Below are 12,238 nucleotides of genomic sequence, written 5' to 3'. Positions count from 1 at the left end.
AGTTGTTGATTTAACTGTGTGCTTCATTTTTATTTTTATTTGGTATTCGTCTAATGTGGTTAAATGAGGTCAAAATGAAACCCTGCATTAGCAGATCTACACAGTTTAAATGTAAATGGAGTTAGCAGTTATCTGCAGGAGGCTTCAGAATAAATACATTCAAAATGGGTTTCATGTCCTCAACAAATCGTTTGTTGATCAGCCCGGGAGTGTCTTTCCATTTTCTGTCCATTTCTGTGATATTCTTTTTTGCCTTGTTTGACTCATTCTCATGTTTTCATTTTTTGTGTCATCTTGCGATTTTCCATCTCTGACCCGTTTTCCCTTTCACTTTCCTGTCTGTTCATTCATTTCCTTCACTTCCTTTACTCTTCTCGTCCCTACTTTTTCCTCTTCCTCTCCTTTCTCTGTTCCTCTCATTTTCTTTTTCTCTCTCTCGCCTGTCCTGAACATTTTGAGTTATTTTGCTTCCTTGTATTCCCTTCTTTCCCTCCACGTTTTTCCTTTCCACCCCTTTCCTCCTTTTCACTCCGTCCCTTTTGTTTGTTCTCCTTTTATTTGATCCTCCCGCTCAGAGGAGCATAGTGTTCTGTGTCTAATGGTCCCGAAACCGCTGGACAGTTTTCGACTCAGGGTGAAAGGCAAAGGTTTGAAGCAGAAGGTCCTTCACGCCAGCTGTGAATGGTATGACAGAAATACATAGATAATAATTGTTCATTATGGTGGCATATTTTTCTGTCTTACGGAAAACATTACAACCACTTAAAAAAAAGAAAAACAATATGAGCAGCGTAAGTGTTTCACTGGCATGTAACTGTTGCTTGATCACTTGCCATGCGCTGTCATGACAATCGTATTGTAATGCGTCATACTTAGCTTCCCTCAAAATGCAGATTTGTGAAATAGAAATCCATGGCAACCAGCTGGAGCACGTGTTATGTAGAGCAAAGTGCAAGAACAATGTTAGAGCAACTCCATCAAACACAAAACCACTCAGCCCATCGTTCTCCTGCCAAAATTGAATCCCAATATTCAAATGTCAAATTGTAGGGCTGGGCAATAATTCATTATCAATATAGAACGTGATAGACACCTGATCAATGTCAAGGGAATTGCACTCTGTAATATCAGTTTTAAAAAATCAGGAAGCAATCCCCAAGCTCGTCATTGTGATGCTGCAAGCAGAGGTTACAGCGTGACGTTAGATTTGTGCCACAATTACAAGCACCGAAGAGGAAATTTGGAGCACAAAAGCATGTTTTACTACCAGATATTTTGAATGGCATTTTTCCTCTTGATAGCTGTGTTGTATTTATTTTTTTATCTTTCATCAAATTCATTCTTTTTCTTATTTTCCTTTTTTTCTTTTTTTTTAAATATATTTTTGATATGATTAACCTTTTTTTTTTTTTTTTTTTTATTTGAAATACATATTCGTGCAGCCCTGCTAAACACATTGTTTATAGCGGAAATCAACCCAAACTTTTTTTTTTCTCGAGAATGTGTTCTATGCAGGCCCAGTAGTTGAAACAAGGCATTGTGATTAATATCAGGTTTGTGGAATATGAGTTGAGCAGCAAAATCCACCCCTTTTTTCGCCATCTCAGGGGGCGGCCATTTTGTCACTTCTGTCGACTAAAATGACATCACAGTTGCTCGGTGCTCGGCTAACGACCAGTCACAGCTCACCTGTTTTCTGAAGCTGAGCCATGATAGGTCGCTGGAGTCCTGAGCAACTGTGATGTCATTTTCAGTCGCCATTTAAGATTGTTTTTTAAAAAATCCTTTTTCCTCTGGGTTCCTATTTTCAAGAGTAAACGAGAAATACATAAATCAATATATATCGATATTGATTGATATATAATACATATTGCCCAGCTCTGTAAGATTGTAACAAGCACTCTTTTAGAGCAGTAGCGATTTCGTGAAGCGGGACAGGCTTCCTCATTCAAATAAATGGCGGCGCCGTTACTCCATTGCAGCTGCCTCACTAATAAAACAAAAGTTCTTGTAATGTGTTTATATTAAGGAAAATAGCCATATAATATTGCACTTGATAAAAACATAGTGATAACAATTCATTAGAATACTAAGAAAGTTTGTGCATCATGATTAAGCCATTGCGACGCTTACTGGTGTGTGTGCCTTGGCCACCAGGGGGCAGTAAAATACAGTCACAAAGACACAAAGATGAGTTTCACAACTACTTTAGGTGACTCAGTAACTTAATAGTCATCTTTCACAGATGCCAAAGAATACTCCTGTCAGTTTTGTTTTATTGTGTCCACGTGTTTGTTTTCTATGGCAGTAAGTTAGCGCAAGGAAATGTTTTATGAATACACACATGGGGTAATGTGCTCCCTCTTCCGCGCTCCAGTTAGGAGCCGAGCCAAACGACGGCTCATATCTCCAAAAAGTCGTATGTCGGGTCACTCGTGTCTCAAGGAACTACTGTACAATCGCAACTGACTTTAGAACTCACTCTATTCCTACTTTTCGCGCTTCATATTTATTTCAATAAGCATGGTTTCAAAAGCAAATTAGCAACAGGCAAACAAAACTTTCAGAGTGTCTTAAACACACACACACACACACAATCAAATGTTGTCTAACCTTCTCAACTTTATATGTCAGTATGTTGCTCTTGACCAGTAGTGTGCCTGGTTGTGCGTCTGTCAGTGTAGAAATAACGTTTGTGTTTGTTGCCATTAAAACTAGCCCTGAAAAAACATTGTTAGCTGTCTTTTGGCGTGCGTGTGGCTCGGAGTGTAACTTTTTTGCAATCCCCTCATCATTTCATCACCGGGCCTCGCCCCTCCCCCCCCCTCACCATATTCCCCCCTGCCTCCTCCTCCTCCTCCCCCGCAGGCTCCTGCCTCGAGATTCTTCGGTCAGAAAGTCCGGCACTTGGGGAGCCCGGGAGCGACTCGGCCTCCCCCATGTCTCCTCGAACTAGCAAGACGCGCATGTCCATGAAGCTTCGGCGTTCCTCTGGATCGGCCAATAAGACTTGACGTGACGCGCGCGTTGTCACATCCCTTTTTGCTTTGGACCTGCACCCGATTCAAACTGGACTTTGAATGAAACAAAATACAAAAAAATACAATGTGTCAGCATTTGGACGTCCCAGTCATGCGCTCCAAAAAGACCTGTTATAGGATGTCTGTGCTACTGTGGAATATACTATACTGTAACTTCTATTTTAAAAACGCGGACACGCACTGTGACAGCGTTACACCAACTCCTGTTGCACCCAGTCGTTAGGAGACTTATTCTTCATGAGATCTTTAGTCTTGAATGATATCCTGAGAAATACTGTATCATTGTATTATTTCCGTGGAAACTTGCATGAAGCTCTAATATACTGTTAAGTCTATTTTTGTTCTCATTGCAGCGTTGCGTCTATGAAGTACAAGACAGAGGTTTTGCCTCATAAAATGTACATAGAAACGAAAAATGGTTTGCCAACAATGGAAAACTCTCGAGCCAAAAATGGAATACATTCTGTATATTTACAGGTCAAACTAAACAAATGAGTTGTTGTGATTTTTGCTGTAAAATGTGGACAAGCACTGATGTTTGTTGCTTTTATTCAGTTAAATTGCGGGTTATTTGATGTTCCTTTATCCCGGCAAGGCTTTAGTAGCTCTTGTCATTCAATGCAACAGAACCACTGCTTTATCGTTCTTTGCACCTCTGAGTATAAATGTATATATTAGATATATTGATATCTATAGTGTGAGACGCGCGAGTGATACGCTGTTGCGTGACAATAGCCGCGAGAACCAAATGTGGATTCATACTACAAGGTTTTATGCTTCATGGCTTTCTCTTTTATAAATAGAAAACACTTCAGTCTGGAATGGAATAAAAAAAAAATCACAGTGAAATTAAAGTAATACACTACAATTATTGAATATTATCATGATATAGTCTGGAATAAAGAGCTCAAGCGCCATTGTTGTGGATCACTGGCTAATCTCGCTAAATACAAAGAAAAGTAGAAGTGCCTTAAAATAAATAGAAAATATCGGAGGTGTCATCGCACTTTGACAGCCTCGAAAAGTTATTCCCACTCTGTATCTTTCCTGGATATAGTCATGGCTGTGGTTCCCAAAAGGTTATCTGGATTAAATGTTGTTAAATGTTCGCATCACATGAAGAACTTTGCTGGTACTGTTTTTTTTTATAGTTTTGTTTTGTTTTGTTTTTTTGGTTTTTTTTTTTAGGGGGTCATGCCGTTAAAGAACTGTTTCACTGCATTGGGCTGTGTCTGCTGTTACAATTCTGTTTGTTGTTTTTTTTCTCTTGCATAGATTCTAAATCCAGAAGAAAATGTATATACAACTTGATACATTTAAAAATATGCTGTGGTTTAAAAAAAGGTCAATTTCCGGTCGTTAGAGCTTCCTCTTCATTGTTTTTTTTTTTTTTTTTTTGCCAGATTTGTCCAAAGGATAATCCATTAGTGCACATTTTGGGTCATTTGAAACGTCTTTCGACATATACCCGCAGCGTTGAGCTCATGCTGTTACAGAAATAGTTCAGTTGAAATTATCAACTTTGTGTGCGGTGTCCTACTTTGGAACAGAACGCCCAGGTTCCAGCAGAATGACTCCTTTTACATGGACCTGTGAGGCCTGCCTTGACAAAATGGTCAAACTTGAGAAGGTTGCTGCTGCTGGTTTTGCACTTATTTGAGACACTGCCCACAGGCTTTCGGCTTAGGCTACTGCATGATGCTAGCCAGCCCAGTGCATGTATTGAGCATGTAAACAGCTCTTCACAAAATGTTACGGTCAATGTGTATGCAAGTTGTGTAACATCTACATTAAACACACACGCAAAAGCAGCATGGATGTGTTGATAATAAACTGTTGATAATATTCATTGTTGTGTGTAACATTGATTTAAAAGAACACAGCGTTCCTCATTCAGCATGAATGTTTATTGACACATTAAACATATTAAAATATACACACTGCAGTAAGTCACATACATATTGGGCGTCATAAAAAGCTTTCAGCAGATGTTTCAACAGTAGTTTTTACCCCTTAAAGATATAGGACTTAATTGTTTTTCATTTCTGTATGAAAAATATGTTATGCCTCAGTCAATTGGCACATTTAATATAAAATGCATATAATGGAAAATAAGTGATTTTTTTTCCATCCTAGGGTTTGTATTGTGAATAAGTCTAAAACATCTTGGACAGTCATTAATTGTGTGAGTCACGCAAGTCAGGTAAAACCTAAATACAGTATCTGTTGTCTAATTAATCCTGTGCCGTTTAACCAATGGGGGAGACCATAAATGGCACCAAAACTCAATTGATTTGTAAGCAACCGTAACCAAAACGTAATACATAAAAGGTTATTAATAGTAATTCAGGAAGTGAGCGCATTTGTTTTCGATTCCTCTGAATTTCGATATTTTCAAAATCATATTCTCATCGTGAAATTACTTTCCAAGTCTGTTCGAGGTTGAGCCCCACGGACAGTTCAACTCCTGATCGCGTTTGTCTGCACGTGTGTTTTTGCTATTTTGAAATAGAAACAGTAGAAGCACAAAACATGACGCACGCCTTCATCATGTAATCGGGGATCCCCAAAACATGGCCGTATCCATCTGAGTTTGATTTACATCATCAAAGTGTTTGACAAATCAATATTTGATATTGTGCTTGTGGGGTTAAGCAGTGTTCTTTTTTTTTTCTTTGCACTACATTAAAATTGGAGCCGTTTCTAATATTTTGGTTACCTCATTTAGCTGCATGATTGGGACAAAATAATGCCACCAGCTCCCATTGTTATGCAGTACAATTGCACACCGTCTTATTTGGTGCATGTTTTTTCTTTCACCTGTTTCATAGTTCTCGTCTAGAAGTGTACTTATGACTTTAATGCTGCGATATAGGTTCGTGATATACAACGATGGTGCAAATTCGGGTTCCCGCTTCCCACCTACGGAAAATACAGTACCTAGTATTTTTCGAGCCCGTCAGTCACCGGTCTGACTTAAGTCTTGTCATCTCCCCACTTTGCTCGCCCGTGCCCGTCGGTGTGCCTAGTTGCGTCCGATCACGGGTGAGTGGAAGGAGAAAGTCGGACGTCTCCGTGTCTGACGGCCATTTGCATGATGACGTGCATGTTGTCTCCGGGATGACACTTGTTCATGTGCCTCGTGAGCCCCGGGGAGCTGAGGAAGGTGGCGGGGCAATGTTTGCACGCGAAAAGCTGCTGCTGCTCGCACCCCATGTCCACGCCGTATCCCTCCGCCCCGAAGCCGTGACCACCTCCGCCCCCCAGGAGCTCGTCCCTCACGGCATGCCATACGCGGTGCTTGTCGCGGATGTCGGCCGACGGGAAGCGCGCGCCGCACAGGTGACACGCGAACACGACCTGGCGGCTTGACGTCGGCGGCAGCGGCCCGGCTGTCATCTCGTGCGCCGTCATATGCTTCTTAAGGTAAGCTTGCCGGCGGAACTTCTTGCCGCAGTAGCGACAGTCGTACACCTGCGCGTCCTCCTCTTCATCCTGGACAAACGCCAGAGGCTCGTACGAGTTCCCGTTGAACATGAGCAAGCCCGCCGGGCGGCTGTCGTGCGGATAGAGGGGCGAGGAGGAGTCGGGGGCCGCGGAACTGTCCCGCGCCGCCTGGTGCTGATTGCCACACAGCAACTCGTTCTCCTTCCCGTCCGCGTCGAGTTTGTTCGCCGCCGGGGCCTGGCCTCTGCCCGTGTTGACGACCGCCGGACGCGGCTTGTGCCAGCGGCGGTGCGAGGCGAGGTTGGCGGGACAGCTGAAGACTTTGTCGCACTCGGGGCAGCGGTACTCCACGCGCACGATACGGGAGCACTTGTGTTGGGCGAGGGACAGAGGGTCGACGTACTCCTCCTTACAAAGCTGGCAGATGAACTCCCCCAGCGGCTGACTTCCGGACGATCTGTCGCGGTGTTGTCGCCTCGCTGCTTCGGGGCTTTCCTTCTTGATGCGCAGACCTAAAACCGGAGAGGTGGTAACCTCGTCCTCGAAGGTAAGCTTCCGGTTCGCTTTGGCTCTGTTGGGTCTGTTGGACTCCGGAAATGAGCGTTTTCTCACAGCTGCCTGGTGGTGGTGGTGGTTAATGAGCGGCGGGAACAGGCGCGCCATGTCGACGTCGTATTTCGGAGCGGGACCGTAAGGGGACAAGTGCGTGTTGCTGGTTGCGACTCGCATCGACGTCGGCGAACTCACCAAAAACGGCAAGTCGGTCTCCGGGGCTGAGGACGAGCACGTCTCGGGAAATAACGCCGTCTTTTCTCCCTCTCCGTGCGGCTCCAGAAGTCTGGAGCTCCGGGCTTCTATTAATGGAGGCGGAGGTGGGAAGAGGCGCGAGTAGTTCCCCGCGGGTGTCGCAGCGTCCACTTCGGAGTCCGGCAATTGGGCGCGTCGGTCCGCTTCCGCCTCCAGAGCAGACTCCACGTGCAGGTTCCACACCTCAGTAACCCCTGCGGAGTCCTCGCGGGGCGCCGGCGGGGGCGCGACGTCGGGGCTCGGGACACCCCACACGTGGTTCTCCTTAACGGGCTCAGGCTCGCTCACCTCAGTCTCCGCGCGGCGGTTCTTGTCATCGTCACATGTGGCAAGTTTGTTGCTTTTTCGCCCTCGATACGACGCCGAACATCGCCGGGTCCTCTTCACCAAGAATCCTCGAGGCATGCTGACGATGATGATGATGATGATGGTGGTGGTGATCGTGATGATGCTCGTGGCACCACCAGGCGGGAAAGAGCGTGGTCTCTTTTCTGAAGCCACTATCAAATAGGGCTTGGATGGGGGGACGGAGGAGGGGGTGGGGGAGTGGGTGCAGGTGCGATTGGAGCACGGTGTTGATTTTGCTCCCTGCTTGCACCCTTAGAACCCATTACACCAAGGCCGAATAGAAGATGAAATGCAAGCCGTCGTTATCACACAATACTTGTATACTTTTATCGTTTATTTGGTGACACAATTTCCTGTTAGGCCGATCCTAAATCCTAACGATGAACGCCGGAAAGAGTTTATGAAACAGGCCTACAACATTGTGTGTTTATGTCTGTGTGTGCGTACACACAGACATAAACACATAGTACAGTACAGTATATGTATAAATGTATAAAATGTGTGTGTGTGTGTGTGTGTGTGTGTGTGCGTGTGTGTGGGGGTGTGTGTGTGTGTGCGTGCATGTCTATGTTGAAATATAATTATTTCAACAGTGTGTACACATAATCTTATTTTCAGGGTCCTTATTTTGAGGACCCTTTTACAACTAATATTTGTATTAATAATAATTAGTCTGAACATGATTTTTGTTCGTTTTTATTTATTTTTTTTGGGGGGGGGGCTTTGCTAGCCAAATTCGTATCTTAGTTGTCTCTATGGACGCTGCTCTGCTTGCGTGTTGCCTATAGTTGAAATTAGAAACAGCACCCATGGGACTTGCAGATACAGATCACATCTATGTAGGACTACTAATGAAGGTCTCGGTCCCATTGAAGTGTCTTTATTGGTGGTGGGAATAGCTTGGGAATGGATTTCCCTCTGCGTGTTGGATATGCTCCCTGCATGCGTGCGTGCTGATGTCTCCCTATAGGGAGCAAAAGAGCCCCCTGTGTGTGCGTGCGTGCGTGTCCGTGTGTGCGTTTGGGCAATGATCGCACCCAACCTCCCCCCAGCAGGAACTGCTCTGGCTGATAAGAGATCAGAAGGACATTCATCCATCCAGCCAGACAACACACATACACACTTCACCCAGGGCGCACTTGTACCGTCTACGCGGGCCATGAGCTCCGTAATTTGGCCAGCGGTTTCTTGGAGGCGGGGTCCCTCTCCTGGAAATCAATCAAGAGGAATGAGCGTGAGAACAAGATCGGAGTGTCGGAGCGCTTTGCCTGATGATGGTCTTCTGGGGATGTGGGGAATACGAATGACTGTACAAAGGGAAAATAGCCTCACAATTACAAGTGTCAAAATTAATCAATTAATCGACAATGAAGTCCTAATCCTATGATTTCAACTTCCCAAAAGAAACTATTCTCCAATTTCTGAAGTCCTTCTGAAAGCAGACTTATTTTGTGCTTAATAAAAATAATACATTTGCTTTTATTTTGGAAAACAATGAGTAAAACAGTAGCTGAATCAATTTCAAAAATCTTGATTTTGCTTAATTGCCGTTCAGTTGTTTCTGAAATCACTAAACAATACCAAATAAACGGTAATCATGGATATAGGCTTAAGGCGATCAGGGTTTTGAGGGGCGATCAACGATCAGACGTTTGGGTGGGGTGGGGGGTCTGGGCAGGCAACAGTACTTCATCGATTCAATCAGAAGATGAAGCAATGCATCTATTTAAACAACTGCGCTACAGTCGACCACCGCCATAGCAAAAATGCATTGGAAAGAATAATCATATAACCCCCCCAAATTCTTTTTAAAAATGCTGATAAACATGAATTATAACATGTAATGTTTACAACCTCTCCTTCTCTGACATTAATGGATGAAAAATGCATGAACATCACCAATCATTCAAGTGGCTGAGACTTTTTCTCAAACTATTGCTATCTTGATTTAACAGCTGTAAAGAAATCCATACACTTGAGGTACTTAGAGCTGGACCAAGTCGCCTACGCCCGCTCCTATTTGGCTCGAATTGGAAGCATGGAGAGCAGGGCGGGACGGGAGCCCATTTTGTGGACGGACGGACGGACGACGAGGAGTCTTTTAATAGCAGAAAATCGGTTTCAAAGCCCAAGTTGTTTTCCATTTGTGCAGTTCCAGCACCCTCTAGTGGTTAGTTTATTAGTGCAATTGAAGTCCCTCAATATTCGATGTTCGGTCATTAGTCATACATTGACGTTAATGTTAACTGTGCGATTTGAACTACTGTATATGTATAATTAGCTTACTAGCATTGTGTAGAGACATTTACATTCAACTGCTTGTGTTTAATCGATTTGTATTTGGTGTTCTACAGAAACCATACACACTAGGGCTGTTCGATTTTGCCTAACAAGAAAATCCCGATTATTTTCTCTCAAACCCGATTTTATGATGACGATTTCTTTGTAAAATAAAAAATAATGAAAAATTGAATATTTTGAATGTCTTTTATTTAAACTTAATGTTTCTTTCTTTGAACTCAAAATGCCAGTCAATTTAACTTAATACACACGGAACAATCCATTGGGATTAACAGCATTTTACTTACACAATAGATTTCTGATCTCTCATTACTCCATTCTGGGATTCTATCTTAAAAAAATGTTTTCAGCCGGGGGGGACAGAACTTGTTAGTAACAGGGGCAGTGTAAGACGGCTGCCCTCTGGCTTCAACCAAGAGGGTCCGTGATAGGAAGCTGTCTTTGTTGTACAAGTCCCAGTGCCCACAGACCGCAATCATCATTTTGTCCAACATTGATTGTCCCTTTGAGCGTCTGTCAACAATGGAGCTACTGTATTTCCGTGTTTGTTCAAACATTACACCGGGCTGCTGCTTGCATCTGTGATTGGATGAATGTGCGTGGCCGGAAGTTCGCGTAACTTATGCTGAGCGTTGAAAGCGGTTTTGCATTAAAATTGGATTTTAAAATTAAATGAAAACACACATAATGTAGCTACTTCTTTTTTTATGTGAATAAAATGTTTTTCTGACGTTTTACAAGTGCCCTCCTGTTCGTCTACGTACTTTCTGAGGGCTATGCAGACACATAACAGGCATCGCCCCCACCGACATTTTTTCTTCGCTTTTTTTATGTTTATGTGTATAAATCTTACTTTCAGGGGATAAAAGACTTTTATTACAAACATTTATTTTAAGTTACATATTACAGCTGGTGAGTTTGCAGTTTGGAGTGAGTTTGGAGTTTGCATGTTTTCCCTCTGCCTGCATGGGTTTTCTCCGGGTACTTTGGTTTTCTCCCTCATTTCAAAAACATGCACGGTAGGTTTATTAAACGCTCTAAATTTCACCTTAGGTGTTAATGTTTTTGTCTCTGTGTGCTCTGCGATTGGCTGGCAACCGATTCAGGGTGTACCCCGCCTACTGCCTGAAGACAGCTAGGATTCTGGATATCTGAGGATAAACAGATTGATTAATGGCTGAGGGTGGGCATCCTTTGACTTTGGACAATTCTGGTTCCGATTCTAGTTCTTTGATATGATTCCGGTTTCTAACGATTCTCGAGCTTGATTCTTAAAAAAAAGAGAAAATAAATATATTTTTGGTCAAATTGTATGAAATGAAATTCTCTGTTCTTCATTTTCATGAACTTTTTTTTACTGTTTGTGAACTTTACTACGAATTACTCAAAGTGCACACATTTTATTTTATCCAGCCTACTTCATTTGTGCTTCTTCCACGCGGGTAACTAGGAAATTTAACATTGACATTCTAAAATCTGAATGCTCTGGGAGAACCGGAATGATGGTCCCGGTTCCACTCAATTCCCTGTTCTCGATGCCCAACACTAGTGATTATTCCTCTCAAGATCCAAGTGACTACTGCACTGTCAATGGTTTGGTTCTTGAAACGTTTTTTCCATGCCACACAAGCTGTCATTGGCCACTAGAGGGAGCCTCATGATGTTGTTGCGATGCACCAGAGGTTTCTGTGATCTAAAGTGCCAGGCAGCAGCATTGACAAAAGCGCAGACAGCAAAATCGATGGTGTTATTTCTGAGCTAAGTAGGAATTTGTGAAAGTGTAAGTACAAATTGCATGTTTTCACCGTTATGCATCCATTCATCCGTCACCTATACCGCTTGTCCTCACAAAGGTCGCGGGCGTGCTGGAGCCTATCCCAGCTGTCTTCGGGCAGTACGCGGGGGACACCCTCAATTGGTTGCCAGCCAATCGCAGGGCACACAGAGACAAACAAACATTCGCTCTCGCAATCACACCTAGGGGCAATTTAGAGTGTCCAATCAAGCTACCATGCATGGTTTTTGGAATGTGGGAGGAAACCGGAGTACCCGGAGAAAACCCACGCAGGCACGGGGAGAACATGCAAACTCCACACAGGGAGGCCGGAGTCGGGATCGAACCCACGACCTCTGAACTGTGAGGCGGACGTGCTAACCAGTCGACCACCGTACCTCACCGTTATGCAAGAAGTGAATTTCAGTCGGCCACCACCATTTGCATCCCGCAGGATATTTTGCAGCCCACTACTTGGCATCAAAGTTTCATGTTAGTGCTGCCCCCACCTTTTTTCTGC

At 43.7% G+C, this 12,238-nt stretch overlaps 2 protein-coding genes across 8 annotated transcripts in view; one reads left to right on the top strand and one right to left on the bottom strand.

Annotated features, from left to right (window-relative positions):
- Positions 1 to 4,886, top strand: part of ralgapa1 (Ral GTPase activating protein catalytic subunit alpha 1) — an 83,172-nt gene extending 78,286 nt beyond the window's left edge. For 4 of the 7 annotated variants that reach the window (XM_086048816.1, XM_086048815.1, XM_086048818.1 and 1 more), the window contains 2 exons: positions 576 to 684; positions 2,869 to 4,886. In XM_086048816.1, the coding sequence (XP_085904942.1) occupies positions 576 to 684; positions 2,869 to 2,956 (197 nt within the window). In that variant the 3' untranslated portion in view covers positions 2,957 to 4,886. The remainder of the gene's footprint in view (positions 1 to 575; positions 685 to 2,868) is intronic. The other 3 variants (XM_086048817.1, XM_086048821.1, XM_086048819.1) reach the window with 2 other exon arrangements.
- A 123-nt stretch (positions 4,887 to 5,009) lies between these two features.
- Positions 5,010 to 7,777, bottom strand: insm2 (insulinoma-associated 2). The gene has a single exon (XM_086050423.1). The coding sequence runs from the start codon at positions 7,698 to 7,700 to the stop codon at positions 6,081 to 6,083; it is 1,620 nt and encodes a 539-aa protein (XP_085906549.1). The 5' UTR covers positions 7,701 to 7,777; the 3' UTR covers positions 5,010 to 6,080.
- Positions 7,778 to 12,238: the final 4,461 nt, after the last annotated feature.

The sequence above is a fragment of the Filicampus tigris genome, chromosome 13 (genome assembly GCF_054856515.1).
Source record: "Filicampus tigris isolate MCC_2025a chromosome 13, RoL_Ftig_1.0, whole genome shotgun sequence".
NCBI classification, from domain to species: Eukaryota; Metazoa; Chordata; class Actinopteri; order Syngnathiformes; family Syngnathidae; genus Filicampus; species Filicampus tigris.
This window is presented reverse-complemented; position numbering and strand designations above follow the sequence as displayed.

Bases quoted from the DNA above. Each gene is read 5' to 3' on its own strand.
- insm2 (XM_086050423.1), bottom strand. From the start codon at position 7,700: ATGCCTCGAGGATTCTTGGTGAAGAGGACCCGGCGATGTTCGGCGTCG.